The sequence below is a fragment of the Anabrus simplex genome, chromosome 6, assembly GCF_040414725.1.
Source record: "Anabrus simplex isolate iqAnaSimp1 chromosome 6, ASM4041472v1, whole genome shotgun sequence".
Lineage (NCBI taxonomy): Eukaryota > Metazoa > Arthropoda > Insecta > Orthoptera > Tettigoniidae > Anabrus > Anabrus simplex.
In genome coordinates this window covers 52,890,148-52,911,013 of record NC_090270.1, presented here as the reverse complement: position 1 = coordinate 52,911,013, position 20,866 = coordinate 52,890,148, and the positions used below count along the sequence as shown (strand labels likewise).

The 20,866-nt window shown below is 37.9% G+C and overlaps 1 protein-coding gene across 2 annotated transcripts in view; it reads right to left on the bottom strand.

Moving 5' to 3' along the window:
• Positions 1–855: 855 nt before the first annotated feature.
• Positions 856–20,866, bottom strand: part of per (period) — a 99,059-nt gene continuing 79,048 nt past the window's right edge. Inside the window, exons 19-23 of one of the 2 annotated variants that reach the window (XM_067149741.2) lie at positions 19,667–19,927; positions 12,744–12,812; positions 10,779–10,901; positions 7,022–7,183; positions 856–2,231 (exon numbers count right to left, since the gene is read on the bottom strand). In XM_067149741.2, coding sequence (XP_067005842.2) covers positions 2,127–2,231; positions 7,022–7,183; positions 10,779–10,901; positions 12,744–12,812; positions 19,667–19,927 — 720 coding nt within the window. In that variant the 3' untranslated portion in view covers positions 856–2,126. The remainder of the gene's footprint in view (positions 2,232–7,021; positions 7,184–10,778; positions 10,902–12,743; positions 12,813–19,666; positions 19,928–20,866) is intronic. The other variant, XM_067149740.2, reaches the window with a different exon arrangement.

Sequence of the window (20,866 nt, the reverse complement as noted above, 5' to 3'; positions counted from 1 at the left end):
TCAGTGTCCAATACCATTTTTTACCCCACTCTGTGGTGTAGGGATAGAGTGCCTGCCTCTTACCCAGAGGCCCCAAGTTACATTCCCGACCAGTCCAAGAATTTAAATCCTGGACTGAGGACTGGAACAGGGTTCATTCAACCTTGTGAGTTCAACTAAGGAGCCTTCTGGTATCTGAAAGCCAAGCAAAATGACTGAGGATGCCATCACGCTGACCACGTAATACTCCAATATCTGCAGGCCATCTGGCTATGCAGCAGTCATCTTGGCAGGCCAAGGTCTTTAATGGGCTGTATGCACCATAGATTTGTTGTTTAATACCTCTGATTACTGGTAATGACATTTCCTCCATACCGGCATCCTTTCAGGGCTGCTAATATCTATTCCCTTGGTTCATCTTCTCTAGAACAATGTATCCTAAGCATAAATGTCTATTCATTCATTCATTCATTCATTCATTCATTTTTTCATTTACTTAAGAGCATACTGCAAATATAAACCTGAAAATCCTATTGTGGTCTTAAGATAAGCTCATTTCCTCCATACCATTCTCATAATTGATCACACTCTCCTTTTTTTCATAATGCACAAATATAGCAAATTTATAGACATTATACTGTATAAGTACGGGCCGTGAAAGCATTAATGGCAATAGTAAATTTAATTATGGTACCAATAGCTATAGGTTTATATTATAGACTATCTCAAATGTATATGAAAGGATTTTTTTTTTTCTAATGGCTTTACGTCGCACCGACACAGATAGGTCTTTTGGTGACGACGGGATAGGAAAGGCCTAGGATTTGGAAGGAAGTGGCTGTGTCCTTAATTAAGGTATAGCCCCGGCATTTGCGTGGTGTGAAAATGGGAAACCATGGAAAACCATCTTCAGGGCTGCCGGATGCATGAAAGGAATTAATGATAACATTAATCAAAGAAATACTTCAATAACTGATACAGTTTCTGTTGCATTCTAGCTGGTAAACTTGTACCCTTCATGCTGTTATCCCATCTGAGGGAAACAGTGATTTCTAAGCTGTCATTTTATCTTTACCCTACTGCAAACATTTATCAACTCTAAATTAATTTAATCTTCTCTTATTGCCTTGTACCCCCTGCAGTTTATTTACCATTTCCTCTACTACCTCAACTGTGATTTTGTATATTTTTTGTATTCCTCTTCCATTGAATTTCACAATCAGAGACTTTACAATAGAAAGGCAGGTATCTCATACAGAACAGGTTTTCAAACTATTTCTTCCATGTGTCCAGTGCATTGTTACAGACTTCCATGTGGTCACTTGACTCATTCTAAATATATATATCCTATGATTTAAGAGAAGTTCGAAACTTAGCACAGTAAATTCTATACAAAATAACCTGAGTTTATAGACTAGCTCAAACAAGTGAAAATAGGTAATGTTATTCTCGAGCTCTGGTATTTGTTAAGAACTATGATACATCATTACACACAACCTCTCATGAAACTCGTCTTGATCTGCTTTGATGAAAATACTTCAGTGACTTATTTTATCAAATGAGGTTTACTGAAAAGCTAAAAATCGAGAAATAAATTCTAGGTTATTTAAACAACTCTTTAACACCAAAGAGCAGAATATGACTAATGTGACCTTGTCCTAGAGATCAATTTACCATTGATATTTATAGATCATTGCAACACAAAAACTTCTTGTCCATTTATAAACAAGGTGAACTGGCAAACTACAAACATATTTTACAACAAGAAGCCATGTCCAGCTCATTTCAACTGCTCACTTCCTGCGAACTAAATGAACATAAATAAATATCTAACATTTACATGACTAATTACATTTAGTTTCAGTATTTGATTCTTAAAAACATTTCGATGGTAATAAAAAAAGTCTTGATTCTCTCTCAAACAGAGAAATGTAAAAATATAATAAATATTTAGAATGAAGATAAACGTCTCTTCACACGAACACAATTTTCTTCTCACTGTCTTTCACTCACACTCTTATGTACAACAGTAAATGCAGTGCTAAGGTTAGCTTACACAATAAACAGGTATGTACAAACAATATTTGGTTTCATACAAGTTTTATTCAATTAACGATGAATAAACTTGTCACGGTCCGCCATTCACTTCACGCTGTTGGTACATTACTTTGTAGAGGAGGAGGGAGTGGAGCATTTTCCTCAAAGATCATCACCATTCTGCCATATTCTACACTACTATGCTGCTTCTTGTTCTAGAACAAATAAGCAAAAGTACATCACTCAATGTAAACATTCAGTAAGCATTTACAGCAGTACACTTTAAACATTCAGTAAGCATTTACAGCAGTACACTTTAAATTTTTTCACAATTTCGGTTTATGGGGAAAATGAACAGATTATTCAAGTAGAATTCCCTTTTGTTATCGGTGCTAAAGCACAACCTTAGTGAAGAGTTAGCAAAGATGATGGAAACTGAATTACAAAAGCAGTAGAACTCTGGTACACAGGGTATCAAGCTAACAGAAGGAAGAATGACATGATCCAGTGCAACATATCAAAACAAATTATAACCATCGTGTAAATCAGAATGTACAGTATATAAATAGAACAATCAAATGTACATAGGCTGTTTCTGATCTCTTGTAATGGCTTTCAGATGTCACTATACTGCTGTGGGTTGTGTGCCAAGGTCAGTGTTCTGGGTGACTGGGAAGGCTACATTACGGCCCTTTACTAGCAAACTGTAGCTATCCTGCAATTACTGAGGCATGCAAGAAGCGGAATTTTATAGCGTCAAAGAAAGGGATCGGCTGTGTGTTGAATAAGACAGGAAAGGCCCACATGTGATTAATTTTGAAAGGCAAGGAACAAGTGAACACACAATCTGCAACAAGTCGTACCCCAGAAATCATGAGAAATCATGGATTCCATGAAAAGTGCAACTTTGGCATGTTTTTTTTTAACTATCAAAAAATAGTGGTACGTTTAACTATATGACCAGTACATACCATACTACAAATGGCCATCTGTAGTGACGAACATATTTTTGAAATTATTATTAAAGTTTAGATGCAGTTTTTGAGGTTTTTAAATGAAGAAAGTAGAATTTTTAACAATATTAATGCTAGATTTTGTCTTTTCTCTCTACTTATAAGTATGATTCTAATGTGCATTTAATAATAAATAATTTATAATAATTTTCAGAATAATTTTTGAGAAGTCATTGATGTTCATGAGGTCTAATGCTTAATTTACTTATTTAAACAAAAAAATTTACTTTAATTTGTCCTTATACACTATTATATCCTTTAATCTGATAAGCTTTTTACCAATTTTGCTCAGTTATAATGTTTTCTGTCAACTGTGTAACACCCGTTACATTCAAAATAGTAAAATAACATTAAAAACAGTAATTGACCTTTTTTTAAATTATATGTTTGGTTTTTCTAGAGTTTCTTTGGTCTGCAATAAAATTTGCAAATTTCTATTAGCTGTCATCTCACAGAGTTTATTGATTTTCATCATCTACCTCAACAGGTGGGCTGCATTCATATAACACCCGTTACAGTATATTTTTTTAATATTTAAAATACTAGGAAAAGTTTCATTTCAGAAAATAATAGCCCACAGTACACACAAAAGTAAGAGCTTTCTTTTGCAATTGATGACATTTTGATCAATTGTTATTTCATTCTCGAGTCCGACTCGTTGGCTGAATGGTCAGCGTACTGGCCTTCGGTTCAGAGGGTCCCGGGTTCGATTCCCGGCCGGGTCGGGGATTTTAATCGCTTATGATTAATTCTTCTGGCTCGGGGACTGGGTGTATATGTCCGTCCCAACACTCTCCTCATCATATTCAGACAACACACTACACTACCAACCACCACAGAAACACGCAATAGTGCTTACATCCCTCCATAGAGGGTTGGCGTCAGAAAGGGCATCCGGCCGTAAAAACAGGGCCAAATCCACATGTGCAACGCAGTTCGCACCCGCGACCCCACAGGTGTGGGAAAAGCGGCAGGAAAAGAAGAAGAAGAAGTTATTTCATTCTCGAAAATCATCTTTTTAACTGTTCAACTGTAACACCCATTACAATGGAATGCCTGAAATGTCAGAGCTCTTGTCTCTTGGCAGCAATCCAGCCACACAGTCACTGCAAGTAAGATGGAGATATCTTTAATAATAATAATAATAATAATAATAATAATAATAATAATAATAATAATAATCATCATATAGCCTGAACTAACATGTAGCTCCCTCTGTGGATCAGTGATAGTGTGTCGGCCTCCAGATCACAAGATAGCGGATTCAAATCCGGCACCGGTAGTTGATTTTGAAGAGGGGAAGAAAGTCCATTCCATTGTCGTATGATGTTGGCATGTAAAAGATCTCTGGCAAAACATTTGTTGTTTACCCGACAAAATTCATTAAAACTCGGCCACAGACGCCGCCCATGAGAGATTCGGTTTACTTTGCCATCTAGTAGCCCTAGAGTAAAATGGAACATCGAAATTGATGAGCAAGCAGCCAGATGGCATCAAATTAAAATGCTTACACACGGTAGCTGGGGCATTATTAATCTAACTTGTGCAGCCATTTTGATTTGATACCATACAGACTTGCCTTTACTGGTGAGATGTAGTGTTTACAGCGCACTATATCTTCTGGTATGGGCTAGAATAAATTTTGTTACTTTCATTGAGTTGTCTCAGTCTCATCCTTGGCTTTGATAATATGAAAGTGACCAAGGTACGAGCGATGTTAGTAAAGCTGTTGTTTATGCAGCCAGTTCCTGCTGTGAATGGTGTGAAAATGTCGATCATAGGGTCAGTTGGTGCATGCATTTCAGTGAGCTTGGCAGACTGATATGTAATAGCAATTTCTGGCTCAGTAGGGAAAGCAACAGGAAACTATCTCACTCCTCATTTCATAGTATGCCTCTTCAGTGATGCCTAGGCCATATATATGACAGCTGTTGGCAGAGCTTTTGAGGATCAAACCAGCCTTCGGGCTGAATATCCAACAAACAAACAAACAAACAAACAAACAAACAAACATACATACATACACCATATAGAGCAAACAAGTAGCTGTGCGGTTTGAGTCACATAGCTATCAGCTTGCATTTGGGAGATCGTGGGTTCGAACCCCACAGTCGGCAACCCTTAAGATGGTTTTTCTGTGATTTTCCATTTTCACACCAGGTAAATGCTGGGGCTGTACCTTAATTAAGGCCATGGTCACTTCCTTCCCACTCCTTGCCCTTTTCTACTCCATCATCACCATAAGACGTATCTGTGTTGGTGCTACATAAAGAAAACAGAGGGAAAAAAAGGAAACATACAGGCTACCTGCACATCAATTTCGGCCTTCCATCTTACTCTACCAAATGGCACAGTAAACTGAACCTTTCTTGGGTGATCTATAGCTGAGATTTGATTCACTTTGTCCATTTTGGACTTTCCTTGTGCCCTTCAAATATCCAACTACCTCTGCTGTGTTCGAACCTGCAATCTGGGGATTCAGAGTTGACCCTCATGAGAAAACACATGACCGCTTATGGACATTCTTTTACTACAGTAGACCAAAAGCAAAACCCAACCCTTAATGTAAATGAAATCTCAGATAAACTTAACACCCTTCTTGATATATTTTTCCAATACAACTTCTAACCAAAAATATCCAATCCATAACCATTTTCATATCCCCTACCTATGAAATATTCAACCTTCCCTCAACCCATTCCTCCACCCACATTCTTTAATTTTCATATCCCATTCTATTTTATTATGAACTAGCAAGTGCCCGCGGTTTCACCCGCGTGATGGAGTCCGACAACTCTAAGCGACTACCCTTACGCCTCTTTGTGGCACATAGTGAAATTCAAACAAATGGGGAATTGCAGACATATAAATTGAAATGGTATATCCAAAGGATGATTTGAATCCGAGGAATGAATACTACTATGTCCTCTCATGATGGTGGCTTCAACAATATTCAGTATCAGTTTCTTGACTGAGAGTCGTATCCTGCTGCAGAGGGAAGGAGGATTCATATACATGAGAAGGAAAATTGGTGCCACAATCATCTGTTCGAAGATGTTCGAAGGTACTACAGATGACTTGACTACAAGTTGTTCAAAAGCTCTGTCATGTAGTTGACAGCCTCATCTTATTAGATGTCATGTAGATAGACATTTAAATTTGTAGAACACTGGGTAATTCTTGTAAAAGTTGATTGCTGACGAGTGATCAGTGAGGTGCTGTGCCCACATATGTTAAAAATTTCAGATATCTGCGTCCCATAGATTTGGCTGGGCATTGCACACATACAGACAGACAAACACTTCCGTATATATCGGATTGAATGTGGCTCCCGTATATATCGGATTGAATGTGGCTCTTAGTGTCTGCGACCGAAAATGGCTTTCTACTCCATGCACTTAAAATGGCTCCTTGACTTGTATTATCTACCTTATGTACATTGCCTAGCGACAGTGAATCTATGCATTTAATCTTGGTGACAGCACTTTGGATTGTCATATCCCAACACACGTTTTCCGAACTCACCAACGAAAGCGAAAATGAAAAATCTGGCTTCAACCTATGTTCTAAATCTCAGATCTCTGCGTGCCGTAGATTTGGCTGGGCATTAAGCACACACAGACAGGCAGACAAACAAACACTTCCTTTTATTATTATAGATACCTTTAAACTATTTATTATTATCCATATATATAAAATAATATAATGAACATGTGAAGTCTACATTGATTTGACGAGAGAACTAAGCTGGGATTGAACCCACTGGTTTGTGCTCAGAAGGTCAGAACACTGCTTTTTGAGATGCTCAGCCCGTTGTGTGCATGCATGTATATATAGGTATGGAGAGAGAGGGCAGGTGGGAAAAAAAGGGGTGCATTACAGTCTTTAGTTTGATCTGACATAAAGAGCCCCAATTAGTGAAGATGAAAATATGAATTAACCATCAAGTATTAGTTATTTTGTAACAAATAACAAAGAGAACTCTTACTGACCTTACACGATGAAGCTTCGGGCACTTGAGCTGCAGCCTGACCATCACCATCATCACTACAAAAACTGGATGCAAATCCTTCTTCTAGTTTCAGTTTTGAAGATAAACCCTCCAGTTCCAAGTCAACATAAAGCTGGCTCAGTTGATCATTCACCATAAGTGGCTGCAAAGAGAAATTTTTATTGCTTTCAACAATACATTATAATGTTTTTATTATTAACACTTCATGTGCTCTGCAAGTATATATAAGATACATACATAGGTAGTTCAAAAAATAAGTAACAAAGACCTCTTACATGCATATTTTTACTTTATTTTAAATTCTCATCAAACCTTTTCTCCTCACAGCCTCATGGTCAGTCATACTGTCTTTCTGCCTCCTACTCCCCACTAGCACAACCACTAGGGTCAAGATAGATATCAATAGACATCAATAATCTGAAAAGGCACTACTCTCTTCTACTAATGAAAGCTGAATCAACAATTCTTTTATGTCAGAGTATCATTTTCATGTTCCGTATTGATGACAATATAATTATTGTAGATAAACAAGGTAATCCACCTGCATTTTTATAACTTACAATATAATTTAGATATTCTATTCTTTGTTGTTGCTACGCAACCTATTTACCTTTCTTTCATAACATAATCAGCTAAGATCTATTATTTAGTTGAACTTCCTACAATGATAGGCTATTCAATCTATTCTATCTTAATTTTCACCAATTGCTTTTAATTTTATACAAGTGTTCAGCAAATTATTCAAAGATCTTCAAGACAGTGATTTATATTTTTTGAAGTATACCAACAGATCACAATACTTTCAAGTGTTGTGTTACGTCATAAAGACAGTGACTTATTTTATATTTTTGAGTATTATGATATCTCTTTTGGTTATATGTTTGACCAATTGGTTTCTTAAGTGTTTTAAGACCTTATGGCTGATGATGGCTTAATATCAACAGGCCGAAACTAGTACCATGATTAAAATAAATTGAAGTATTAATTTAAAAAATTTTTTTTTTTTTTGCTATTTGCTTTACGTCGCACCGACACAGATATGTCTTACGGCGATGATGGGATAGGAAAGGCCTAGGAATTGGAAGGAAGCGGCCGTGGCCTTAATTAAGGTACAGCCCAGGCATTTTCCTGGTGTGAAAATGGGAAACCATGGAAAACCATCGCTGCCGACAGTGGGGCTCGAACCCACTATCTCCCCATTACTGGATACTGGCCGCACTTAAGTAACTATAAAGTATTAATTTTATATTGTATTGATTAGGTGGATTACCTCATTTATCTACAATTTTTGTATGTAAGTGCTATCCATTTCTGACTAGACCATTGAGGTGTGTTGGGACCAAAGAATGTGTTAGAGCATGCACATTGAAACAGGGTTCAAGATGCCCTCAACTAGCTACCATTCAGACGATTTTCTGATCCACCAACAAGCACGAACACATCCAACTATTACGGTGTCTGCCATCCATGTAGCATCATCATTACACACTCCTGTGTCCGCCTGAACCATTTCCAAGCACTTGGCTGAAGGAAATATAGTCTCGCGGTTACTATTACGTGTCCTAACATTGACACCCACCTCTTGCTGTCGTCTCTGTTTACAATGGTGTCGTGAATGACAAACCTGGACTACAACGGACTGGAACCAGGTTATCTTTGTGGAACAACAATGGCTATGTTCCATTGCCCCCACTGTTGGTGTGCTGGTTTGCATATGGCAGTCAGTCACTGCTAGTGGTGATACAACAGACATTGACAGCACAGCGACTTGTACAGGACATCCTGCGGCTACATGTGTTGCCCTTCATGTTAGGGCTTCCAAGATATATTTTTGAACAGGGTACTCTGTCGCACACAGATTGGATAACACAGAAATGCCTCCAGATCAGTGCCACACTTCCTTGGCTTGCCCAATGGCCAGATTTATTGACTATCTAACATGCCTGGGACCACCTGGGGTTTCAGCAGCAGCTAGGAGTTTACATGATCTAGAGGAACAGATATGCCACAGGATACCACGTGAAAAGTGTATGCCTCCATGCCTGCTCATATCTAAGGTACCATAGAGTACTAGTCTCCATTCAGTTCTCTGTAATAAACTACTCTATCGCTCTGTCATAGAGGCCCCAGGAACTCTTAACTTCAGAGCATGGGTTGGCAACCACGGGGCGTGTATAGGAAGAGGGACCAATATTTTTATGTTGTCTATAAACTGCAGGTTGCGTAAAACTACATTTTAATGGGTTAGTGGAACTCTCTGTATAAGTCTTCTTCTTCATCCATTCCCTTTTCCAGATTCTCTCTGGGAAGGCTAGTGTACCAAAGCCCTCCATAAGTATCTTGTTAAAATAAACTATCCTGAAAGAACTCAGCATCACCAAAAATGAAACAGATGACATTTGTAAAAATATTTTTAAAAACTTAATATTTCCCATGATACATGTTAAAATATTGTGTCAATAGACTATAAATCGATATTGTAATTTTAAGTACTTAAATTTTTGTATGTGCCCCAATTGTGTTCTGGACCCTTGTGGTCATCCAGAATGCCAAATAGGAGTTCATTTTAGAAAATATACATGCAGTAAAACCTTGTTAAGACGTTTTTGCAGGGGACAAGGAATAAGAACTTAAGCAAGAATACACAAATAAAAACTATCCAACATAGATATGGAACAAGCTCTTTTTCCCCCAACATGAATGCATTTTATGGTTTATGTTGCGTTTGTTCAGGTACAGTGAAAGCTATATCTGCCATTTCTAAAGATGAGAGGAGAGTATTAAAAGGTGCGGAAAACATGCGATAACAAATATGAATAACTTTTCCACTGGGGCTTCTAAAATAACAGTGTATTGAAAGATGTGGAAAACACCAGACAATAAATATGAAAACATTGACAATGGGGCCCATATTACTGTCAACATATTTTTAAAACAAATGTTAGTTGAAGCCTTATATTTCTGACCAGTGGGTTTTCTGGCCAACTCTTCAACCATGAATTATATGGAAGTTACACTCAGCTATGTGCTCATTTTCAACTCGACAAAACTTCAACCGACTTTGAGTCAAAACTTGAAGGTGCAAGTTTCAACATTCGCACCACTTCTACACACCTGAAGATGCAGATGCCAATCCACTTCCTCAAGGATTTTAATTTTGTCTTCATTAGTAAGCAATATCACTACTTTTTCTGTATCAATAACTAAGCTATCATATGACAAATATGCACCACGCTAGCCAACTTCACATGATTATGTTCCTAATCCATAGGTAGGCTATCACGTGACAAATATTTGCTACCCTTCACAGGCACAAGCAAGCAAAACTGAACATTCCTGAGGCTAACTGCTTGCCTCCCAAAGGTGCAACTTACCCTGTGACATTCACGAATTCAATGCCCTTTCCCCTTCCCAGACCAGCTTCCAATGGTGAGGGCTCTTATCTATGTTGGAAATCATGTTCCTTTCACAAGGGATGACAAAGAACATTTTCAGGGCTAGGAAAAATGTGATCTACTGAGCAGTAATAGCAAAAATTCATGTTGCAATAAGCAAGGTATTTTTATATAGATTTAATATGTTGGGAATTGGGATTTCAATTTACGATGTGCTAAGCAAGAAAACATCCTAATAAGAAACACACTATGAGGTTCCTTGTATTACATATAAAAAATAAAGACTAGCACCAGAATCATTAACTAACAGGAAATTGTGATAATATGAAAATAAACAATTACCTGATGAATAGACTTTAAAGCTTCAAGATCTCTCTTCAATACATTTTCAAGATTTTGATCATCCATCTGGTATCGGTAGACCAGATCAGGTGTAACAGTAACATCTTCAAGCCATGGAGGATCCTGAAAAATATATATGTATATATTTCTTCATAGTATGAAATCTCTAGAAAATAAATGGAATAAAATCAGAGTGAATGGTCTAAGACAATCATTTTTAGAAACCAACACATATTTCATCATTTCTCCTGAAGAGAGTTTTAAGGCACTACTGGAAAGCAATATTAAGGCTCAATAATTGGGCAGACGAATTTGAATACAATAGCAAAGATGGGTTTTACTTCAATGTCAGAATGATCTGACTGTAGGGTGCACAATCAATATTGCTCTTCTTCTTCGTGGCCATTATTTTATTTTTTTTCTCCAATTGGGGTTGGTACCTCATGTGGATTTGGTTCAGTTTTAAAACTGGATGTCCTTTCTAAAACCAATCTTATGTGGGGGTTTATACACATGTATATGAAGAGAAGTGTATTAAGAAAAACAAACAGACCCAGTCCTCGAGCCAGAGGAATTAATCATGCACAGTTAATAACCGGAGGCCAGCATGCTGACCATTCAGCCAAGAAACTAGACTGCTGAGCCACCTCGATAAATAAAATTAAAATTTTGTCTGTGCACTTCAAATTCTTGCCTCATATTTTGTTTTTATGTAGTATTAGGTATACAGAAATTGAAAGCAGATTTAGTTCAAGTTTTGTCTGTCTCCCTGTATGTCTATCTGTTTGTTTATAATTAGATCATGGGGAAAAGACTTTACAGAATTTCTTGAAACTCAGTACAGTACTTATGTACAAGGATAGCTGGGTTATGCACTAGGCTTTATATTATTTGATTAGTATACAGTGGTGAAGCAATATTAAGGGAACCAAAATAGAAAATTTATCATATCTTAAGTCATCTCTTTTCAGTTTTGACTCATCTGGCTCCATGACTAAATGGTTAGCATGTTGGCCTTTGGTCCAGAGGGCTCCGGGTTTGATTCCCAGCTGGGTCGGGGATTTTAACCTTGATTGGTTAATTCCAATGGCTTGAGGACTGGGTAGGGCCCAATTCTCACAGATGCACAGGATGCCCCCCCACCCTTTTTTTTTTTTTTGCCTTACGTCGCACCAACACAGATAGGTCTTATGGTGACGATGGGACAGGAAAGGGCTAGGAGTGGGAAGGAAGCAGCCGTGGCCTTAATTCAGGTACAGCCCCAGCATTTGCCTGGTGTGAAAATGGGAAACCACGGAAAACCATTTTCAGGGCTGCCGACAGTGGGTTTTGAACCTACTATCTCCCGAATACTGGATACTGGCCGCACTTAAGCGACTGCAGCTATCGAGCTTGGTCACAGGATGTCTATATGGCGTCAACTCGAAAGACCTGCACCAGGCCTCTCCGGAGACCACACCCATTATTATTAGTTTTGACTCGGTTAATTCATAACTGTTAAGTTCCTCAGTCTGCCAAAACTAATTTTGAGTAATACATTTATAAACTACCTGAAAAAGAAAACATATGGAAACAGTATTATATTTGAAAAAGAAAAAACTTAATTAAAACAGAATGACATGTTTTGTTCTTGAAAGAACATCATCAGATTCTATCAAATCACACTCAAATATTTGATGTTTATTTCTGTTTAAATTCTTGGGAATTTGAAATTTTGGAACTTATCATAATGAAGACCTTTTTTTTCTCTCCACCCTAGCATAGAATGCTTACACATGTTATAAATGTTTATACATTTATAAATATTTGAGAAAGCATGTGGAAAAGAAAAAAGGTAACTGCAACCAAACACCCAGAACATAACCACTTTCTGATAGGAGGAGCAAAAAGTTGTGTCATATTACCGATAGTTTAGTAGAAAAAGAAAAACACTGAAATTAAATTAGATCAAAATTTGTACTTTACCTTTAAAACTGGTCGAGGTTTTATATGCGATGCAGATGTTCTGTTCTCACTATTTTCCCACACCATATCCTACAAAGAGAGAACAGTTAACTGTTATATAGTACAAGTTAATTTCAAATAACAAGTTTATATAAAAGAAGAAGAATTGCAAAAGTGAACTAAACAATCAGGTCACACTGGTGCACAGTGGGCCGAATCTACAATCAGGTGGGAAAAAAATCACATTCTAACTTTCTTATATATTAAAATTTTCATCTTCCCTTGATATTTAGAGAGTCTGGGCATCCTTTAGAGTTTACCTTACCTCTTGCTTTTGAAACGGTAATCTCTAGCACATAGCTGAAGTTGAGACATAACTTAAATATGAAGATGGAGCTTGGCTGAATGATGATTCAAAATATATATCTGAGGTAAGTTCACCAGACAAAAAATTAGTCACCCAAGTGTGCACGCACAGAAGGATCATTAAGTCTGGACACATGGTGCAGTGAACGAGTCCTGTTCTCAACTACATGAGCATTGACTCTACGTGAGCAAAAGGCAGTAGTGATCAGTGAGACATTGATGTTTCAAGCGGACAGTGTCATCAACATAGGTAGATGTAACGATGTGACAGAGTGGAAAAAAGAGGCAATCATGTTTGGCTGTGCCCATGGCCATACGGTGTGTGAAGTTGCTGGATTTGTTGGAGTTTCGCAGTGGACTGTTCAGTGAGTCTACAAACAGTGGTGTACTACACGTTGCCATGAAACACGACATCAGAATTGTGAAACAACTATAAGATATCTATTAGGTTCAACCTTTATCTTCATATTTTGATCTTTCCTACTTTTATGTTTACTTCAATGTGTCACTGTGCCAGATTTAATTATTAAGCCATTACTCTTCTGTTATGACACATGGTGTGAATGGTCAGTTACAGATTATGTCTTTGCTTATATATATTTGTGATTTATTTTATGGCTGATGATGACAATATATATGTCAAAACAAGTTTCCAAGTTGAATAAAAGGTATTTGTAACAAAAACACGTACTGAATTAGTATTGAAAAGGTTGAACCTAATAGATATCTTATCGTTGATCTCAGTTCAATAAGGAAACATTAATGAAGTTCATATCTTTAAAGTCAGAATTGTGGTCGGAGAAAGATCAGTCAATCAATCAATCACTACTGATCTGCATTTACGGCAGTCACCCAGGTGGCAGATTCCTATCTGTTGTTTTCCTAGCCTTTTCTTAAATGATTGCAAAGAAATTGAAAATTTATTGAACATCTCCCTTGGTAAGTTATTCCAATCCCTAACTCCCCTTCCTATAAATGAATATTTGCCCCAATTTGTCCTCCTGAATTCCAACTTTATCTTCATATTGTGACCTTTCCTACTTTTAAAGACACCACTCAAACTTATTCATCTAGTGATGTCCTCCCACGCCATCTCTCCACTGACAGCTCAGAACATACCACCCAAACTTTGCAACATATTTGTAACGCTACTCTTTTGTCAGAAATCGCCCAAAACAAATCGAGCTGCTTTTTTTTTTTTTCCTCAATCAAGTAATCCTGCTGAGGGTCCCATACACTGGAACCATACTCTAGTTGGGGTCTCACCAGAGACAAATATGCTTTCTCCTTTACATCCTTATTACAACCCCTAAATACCCTCATATCCATGTGCACAGATCTGTACCCTTTATTTACAATCATATGTATGCGATTACCCCAATGAAGATCTTTCCTTATATTAATACCTAGGTACTTACAATGATCCCCAAAGGGAACTTTCACCCCATCAACACAGTAATTAAAACTGAGAGGACTTTTGCTATTTGTGAAACTCACAACCTGACCTTTATCCCCATTTATCATCATATCATTGCCTACTGTCAGTCTCACAACATAAATATATAAATATATATAAATGTTAAAAGATCCTGACTGAGAGGGACTGGAGACGCGTTTCATGGCTTGTGAATCAAAATCACTTGCAAACCCGACAGGAATTGCTGCAGTCAGTGAATGAAGGTCCATCCCAGCCTGTTAGCTAGAGAACACTGCAACAGGAACTGCATGTAATGAATATTTGGAGTAGGTCACCTCACAAGAGGCCATTCCTCACACAGGCACATAAAGCTGCACGTCTTCAATAGGCTAGAAATCATTGAATGTGGACAGTAGCTGATTGCAATATGGTTTGACGAATCACATTTTTTTTCCTGTATTCCAACGATGCACATCATCGAGTGCATCGAAGGTCAAATGAAGCATTTCATCCTGGATGTGTGCAAGGTCAGGTTCAAGTCAGAGGTGGGTCTTTGATGTTTTGGAGGTGTTTTTTGTATCGTGGATTGGGCCCATCACTGAGGTGATCACTAACATGAAGCAGCAAGTTTATTTTAACATTCTGGATAATCAGGTGTTGCCTTTCAGTCAACATCTGCATGATGAGTATGCTACTGAAACCCCAATTTTTTAAGATGACAACAACAAACTTCATCGGGCTGGATGCATATGGGACTGGTTTTATGAACACTGCCCCACCCTATTACATCGTGTGCCGGGCTGAGTGGCTCAAATGGTTAAGGCGCTGGCCTTCTGACCCCAACTTGGCAGGTTCGATCCTGGCTCAGTCCAGTGGTCTTTGAAGGTGCTCAAATATGTCAGCCTTGTGTCGGTAGATTTAGTGACACGTAAAAGAACTCCTGCGGGACTATATTCTGGCACCTTGGTGTCTCCGAAAACCATAAAAGTAGTTAGTGGGACGTAAAAACCAATATTATTATTATTATTATTATTATTATTATTATTATTATTATTATTATTATTATTATTATTATTACATCTTAATTGGCCTGCAAAATAACCTGACTTGAGCCCCGTTGAAAATCTGAGGCATATGTTGGAACAGCAGGTAAAATGCTGACATCAGCATCCCCGCACTTTGGTGGAATTGCGGGATCAAATCCCTCAGCAAGTGGCTTAACCTGGATGCGACGTACCTGCACAACCTTGTGGACTCACTTCCTAACCGAATTCAGGCGGTTATCAAGTCCACAGGCGGAGTTACACGGTATTAAACAATGCTCGTAATGATTTCTTGAGGGGTGACTAATTTTTTGTCCGGTGAGCTTATTATCAGATCCAAGAAGATATACTTGAAGAATTTTGAGACTATGGAATGTGATTGACATAACAAAATCTGCAATGTAAATAAGAAAACTACCCAAGATGAATGCCCATTTACAGGATTACCCATTGCTGATGTATCTGAAGGGATAGGGTGACAAGATTTGCTCACATATGAAGACTTTTGCTCAATGTAAATAACTTAATAATGACCATCTACCCAATGGAAATTAAACATACATCACAGAAGGTGATAACATATTGGTTATTTTTAGCGTATGGCTTTGTGCTGCGACTGTCCGAGGACATGTTCGGCTCACCTGGTGCAGGTCTTTCTATTTGACTCCCATGGGTAACCTGCTCATATGGATGTGAGATTATGATAACAGGGTAAGAAAAGGGTGAAACCCGAATTAAGCATACAGCCTACTCCTGTTGAATAACACCAAGGCTCAATGTCACCTTGCAACTAAGGAGTATCATATGTTCTCACTCCTTATGAACACTTTGGAGAGATTTGGAATTGAATCCAGGCTTTTTTTATACAATCTATTGATTGGATATTGTATTCTTGAACATAAATGTGCATTATGAAGTGAAGATATCTAAATTCTATATTTGTTAACATCCCCATTTTTTGTTGGTCACTGCAGGAATGTTTACAGTACTGTTTTATACATAGTTCAAGATATATAAATGTTAAAAGACTTCTCCACTTAGATATTATGCTTACAGTCAACAGTTGGCTAAACATTTAATTCACTTTCTTCACTGTTCAATTCGCTTTCCACAATGAGCAACTGCTTTACTGTATATTAAAACTTCCTTCATAGTCACCATCATCACATAGAGAATTCATATAATAGTGAGAAGCACAAGCCTGCAAAGAAGGACAACTCAGAAATTGTCACACAGCAGGTGTAGGCATACAAAACCATCACTGTTACTCTGGCATGGTGACAATCTTATCACGATATATTTTTTTTATAACTCTTGGGTTCTTCAGTTTGCCAAACTAATTTTGAGTAATAAATTTATAAACTATATAAAAAGAAGACGTATGGTAACAGTATTACACTTGAAAAAGGAACAACTTAATTAAAATAGAATGGCACGTTTCGTTCTTAAAAGAACATCATCAGGTTCTATCATATCATGCTCAAATATTTAGAATGTATAAACATTTATGTTTATTTATATTTAAATACTTAGGAATTTGAAATCTGATTCTCTTTACTCAAGCAATCTGGAACTTCATTAAGAAAAGTTCCAGGTTTCAGGTTTTCAAATATGTAACCAATGTACAGCAGCTATCTTGCCTGGTAGCCCCTGCCACAGTTCCCAAAAGTTAGGCTGATAAAACTAATGGGTCATAAGTTACAAGTTGTAAGCCACTGGAGTACCATAGCTCTCTAGATTTAATCTCATATAACCAATGTATAGTGGCCATCTTGCCTTGGGAGCTACAGCACTAGGTAGTTGCATGCGGCTGCCATCTTGCACATTAGCCCCTGTGGTAGAAGCCCCCTTTTGTATCTATCTATGTTTATACATTTCTAAATATCTGAGTGTGATTTGATAGAATCTGATGATGTTCTTTCAAGAATGAAACAGTTGTTTATTTTCCAACTATAATACTGTTACCATACGTTTTATTTTTCACCTAGTTTATAAATTTATTATTCAAAATTAGTTTCAGGGATTGATGAAAAACCTAACCATTATAAATTGACTGAAACTGAAAAGAGATGGCTTCAGATATTAAAAACAAACAAAAAAGTCTTATCACTGTCATGCACTGTAAGTAAATTCTGAAAGTAACAGGTTGCCATATTTATTTTTCTTGCAATTTGTTTTTTGCTAGTGGCTTTACATCACACCGACACAGATAGGTCTTATGGCAATGATGGGATAGGAAAGACCTAGGAGTTGGAAGGAAGCGGTTGTGGCCTTAATTATGGTACAGCCCCAGCATTTGCCTGGTGTGAAAATGGGAAACCACGGAAAACCATCTTCAGGGCTGCCGATAGTAAGAATCGAATCCACTATCTCTCGGATGCAAGCTCACAGCTGCACGCTCCTAACTGCACGGCCAACTCACCTGGTGCAATTTGTTTTACGTCGCACCGACACAGACAGGTCTTATTATGACAATGGTATAGGACAGGGCTGGTATTAGGAAGGACATGATCATGTCCTTAAGATACAGCCCCAAAATTTGCCTGGTGTGAAAATGGGAAATCATGGAAAACCCTCTTCAGGGCTGCCGACAGTGGTGATCAAACCTACCATCTCCTAATACGAGCTATCAGCTGTGTGTCCCAAACTGTGTAGCCAACTTGCTCAATTCAATATTTTGTCACAAACGTGCAATTGGTAACCTTAATCATGTCATCTGCTTTACATCCCACTAACTCTACTTTTACGGTTTTTGGAGATGCCAAGGTGCCGGAATTTAGTCCCACAGGAATTATTTTACATGCCAGTAAATCTACCGACACGAGACTGACGTATTTGAGCACCTTCATATAGCACCGGACTAAACCAGGATCGAACATGCCAAGTTGGGGTCAGAAGGCCAGCACCTCAACCGTCTGAGCCACTCAGCCCGACCAACTGATAACCATTTCGTGGAGGTGCTACATTTATTTGGCAAGTCAGGCATAGAAAAGAGTTGCAGGCTTGTTACTAGGTGTCAATGCATTTGCATTCATGACCTGGTCATGGCATTCCAACCTGTCTTTATCCAACATTCACCTTCAATCAAAGCAGGCTCACAGGTTATTGCTCTTGTGACTAATGGTGGAGAGTGTAAATATGTTGGTTCTCTGATAGTTTTCAGGTGTTTTTCTTTACACCATGTTTTAAATTTTAGTTACTATTTATTTTGAAGTGTAAACTTATTTGTAAATCTAATGTAATACACTTGAAACATGGAAGTAATATGCTTTTTGCACAATGTGTCACAGAAATATTTCATACATTCCCCTTGACCTGCTTGTGTAACACAATAAATCATTGGGTGACAGCGATAACAGCCCTTTACTACTGGTTGCGTATAGGCCAGCGCACGTCACGTCCTCCCATTTTGGAAGTAAGAGCGACTCTTCCAACCAACAACAGGATAAAATGTTTCACAAGACATTTTGGGGCTGTTACATTTGTGTCACTGCCACAGTTGTTGCCGATACATCAAAGTAATGACTTTAACCACCACTACCACACAGACAGAAAAAAATGAACCAACATAGAAGATATCTGGTGACACATTTAGTGTTTGGTTTTGCCATTCTTCCAGCATAACTAAATTACAAGCCACTGAATAACGGACTGCATCTTAGTTCTCTAAGATTTAAAGTGCTAATGAACTGTAGATTTCACGGCTATATTTGAAATGTGATTTATTTTATTTTTTTTTACATTTTGCTTTATGCCACACTGACATAGATAGGTCTTATTGCCACAAAGAGACAGGAAAGAGCTAGGAGTGGGAAGGAAGCGGCCGTGGCCTTAATTAAGGAACATTCCCAGCATTTGCCTGGTGTGAAAATGCGAAACCACGAAAATCACCTTCAGGGCTGCCAACATTAGGGTTCAAACCCACCATCTGCAGAATGCAAGTTCATAGCTGCGCGAAACTTGCTGGGTTTGAAATGTGAAGGTTTCTAGATAAATTCCAGATTGTGGAAAAATGAACTATTTCAATAATACAGTTGCAAAACTTTCTCAAAATTTTCTCTTCCATAACTAAGACAACTGCCAACTTTAATTAAACATTAACATCTATTAAGTCTTACCTCTGTTTTGTATGGGTACAAATGATTCTTCTTATCACCAAGCATACTCCTCATACTTTCATCAGATTTTTCTGTTCTGAGGAAAGAGTAAATGGATGAATAACTGCTGTCATCCCCAGTATTGGTTCCTAAGTCTCTTGTACTCTGCTCTTCATTCTTTTGTTCATCTTTGGATTTGTACTCAAATGGACCAATATTGGGAGAAGTCCGACCTCCTGGAGAACATAACGATTTCTCTTTCTTTGAACACTCTGACATAGCCTGGAAAAGCAGGAAAAAATATTTATGGATTATTCAAAATATCTTTATTGGAGGAAAGTCATCTTCTGGGCCATCTGGTTGTGGCTGAAAAGTTAGGTACCAGTACAGTACCCACACATTATAACTAAGCCATTGTGCAACATTAGTGGTTCATGGAAGAGGGTGAAAAAAGAATGACATTCTCATAGGCTTTGCAAAAATGTTTCTCGAATTTATAGCACTAGTGTGAAGAAAGCGCTACTTGTAAGGTTGGCCAACTTCGCAGAAAATGTCATTCAAACTGGAATAGCAGTGATCACACTTGCTTGACCCTTCAAATTCTTAGAAAGGCCACAGCTACTCAGCAGCAGAGTTGTAACGGGTCCACTGTACCTAGAATTCACCTCCAATACCGTAGTTATTCTTGAAACTTCAAACCATTTGGTTGCTTTGACTAGATGGAAGCATGCTTGTTTTATACCCATTGTGAGGCATTAGAACTATGGATGATCTACTATCGGTATTGGAAGCCTGACATTCTTCAAGAACTTCTTCCTTCTACCCACAGATCCAGTAATCAGTTAAAAAGGCATAACTCTAGTTATACAGGATGGTCCACCTAAGTTTCTCACCTCAAATATTTCCTGAGTAGTTGAAGATACCGACAATGTAGTTTTCACCTACATTAATGTCCACCTCCGTAGCATAATGGTTAGCACTATTAGCTGATGTCCTCGGAGGCCTGGATTCGATTCCTGGTACAGCCAAAAATTTAAGAATGGCAGGAGGGCTGGTACATGGTTGAAATGGTACATGCAGCTCACCTCCATTGAGGGTGTGCCTAAAAAGAGCTGCACCACTTTGGGATGAGGACACAAGTTTACTACCTACATTAATAACAATAAATATCACATGAAAGAATGTGCAGTGTGTCTCCCATGCTTTAATAAGCACTGAAAT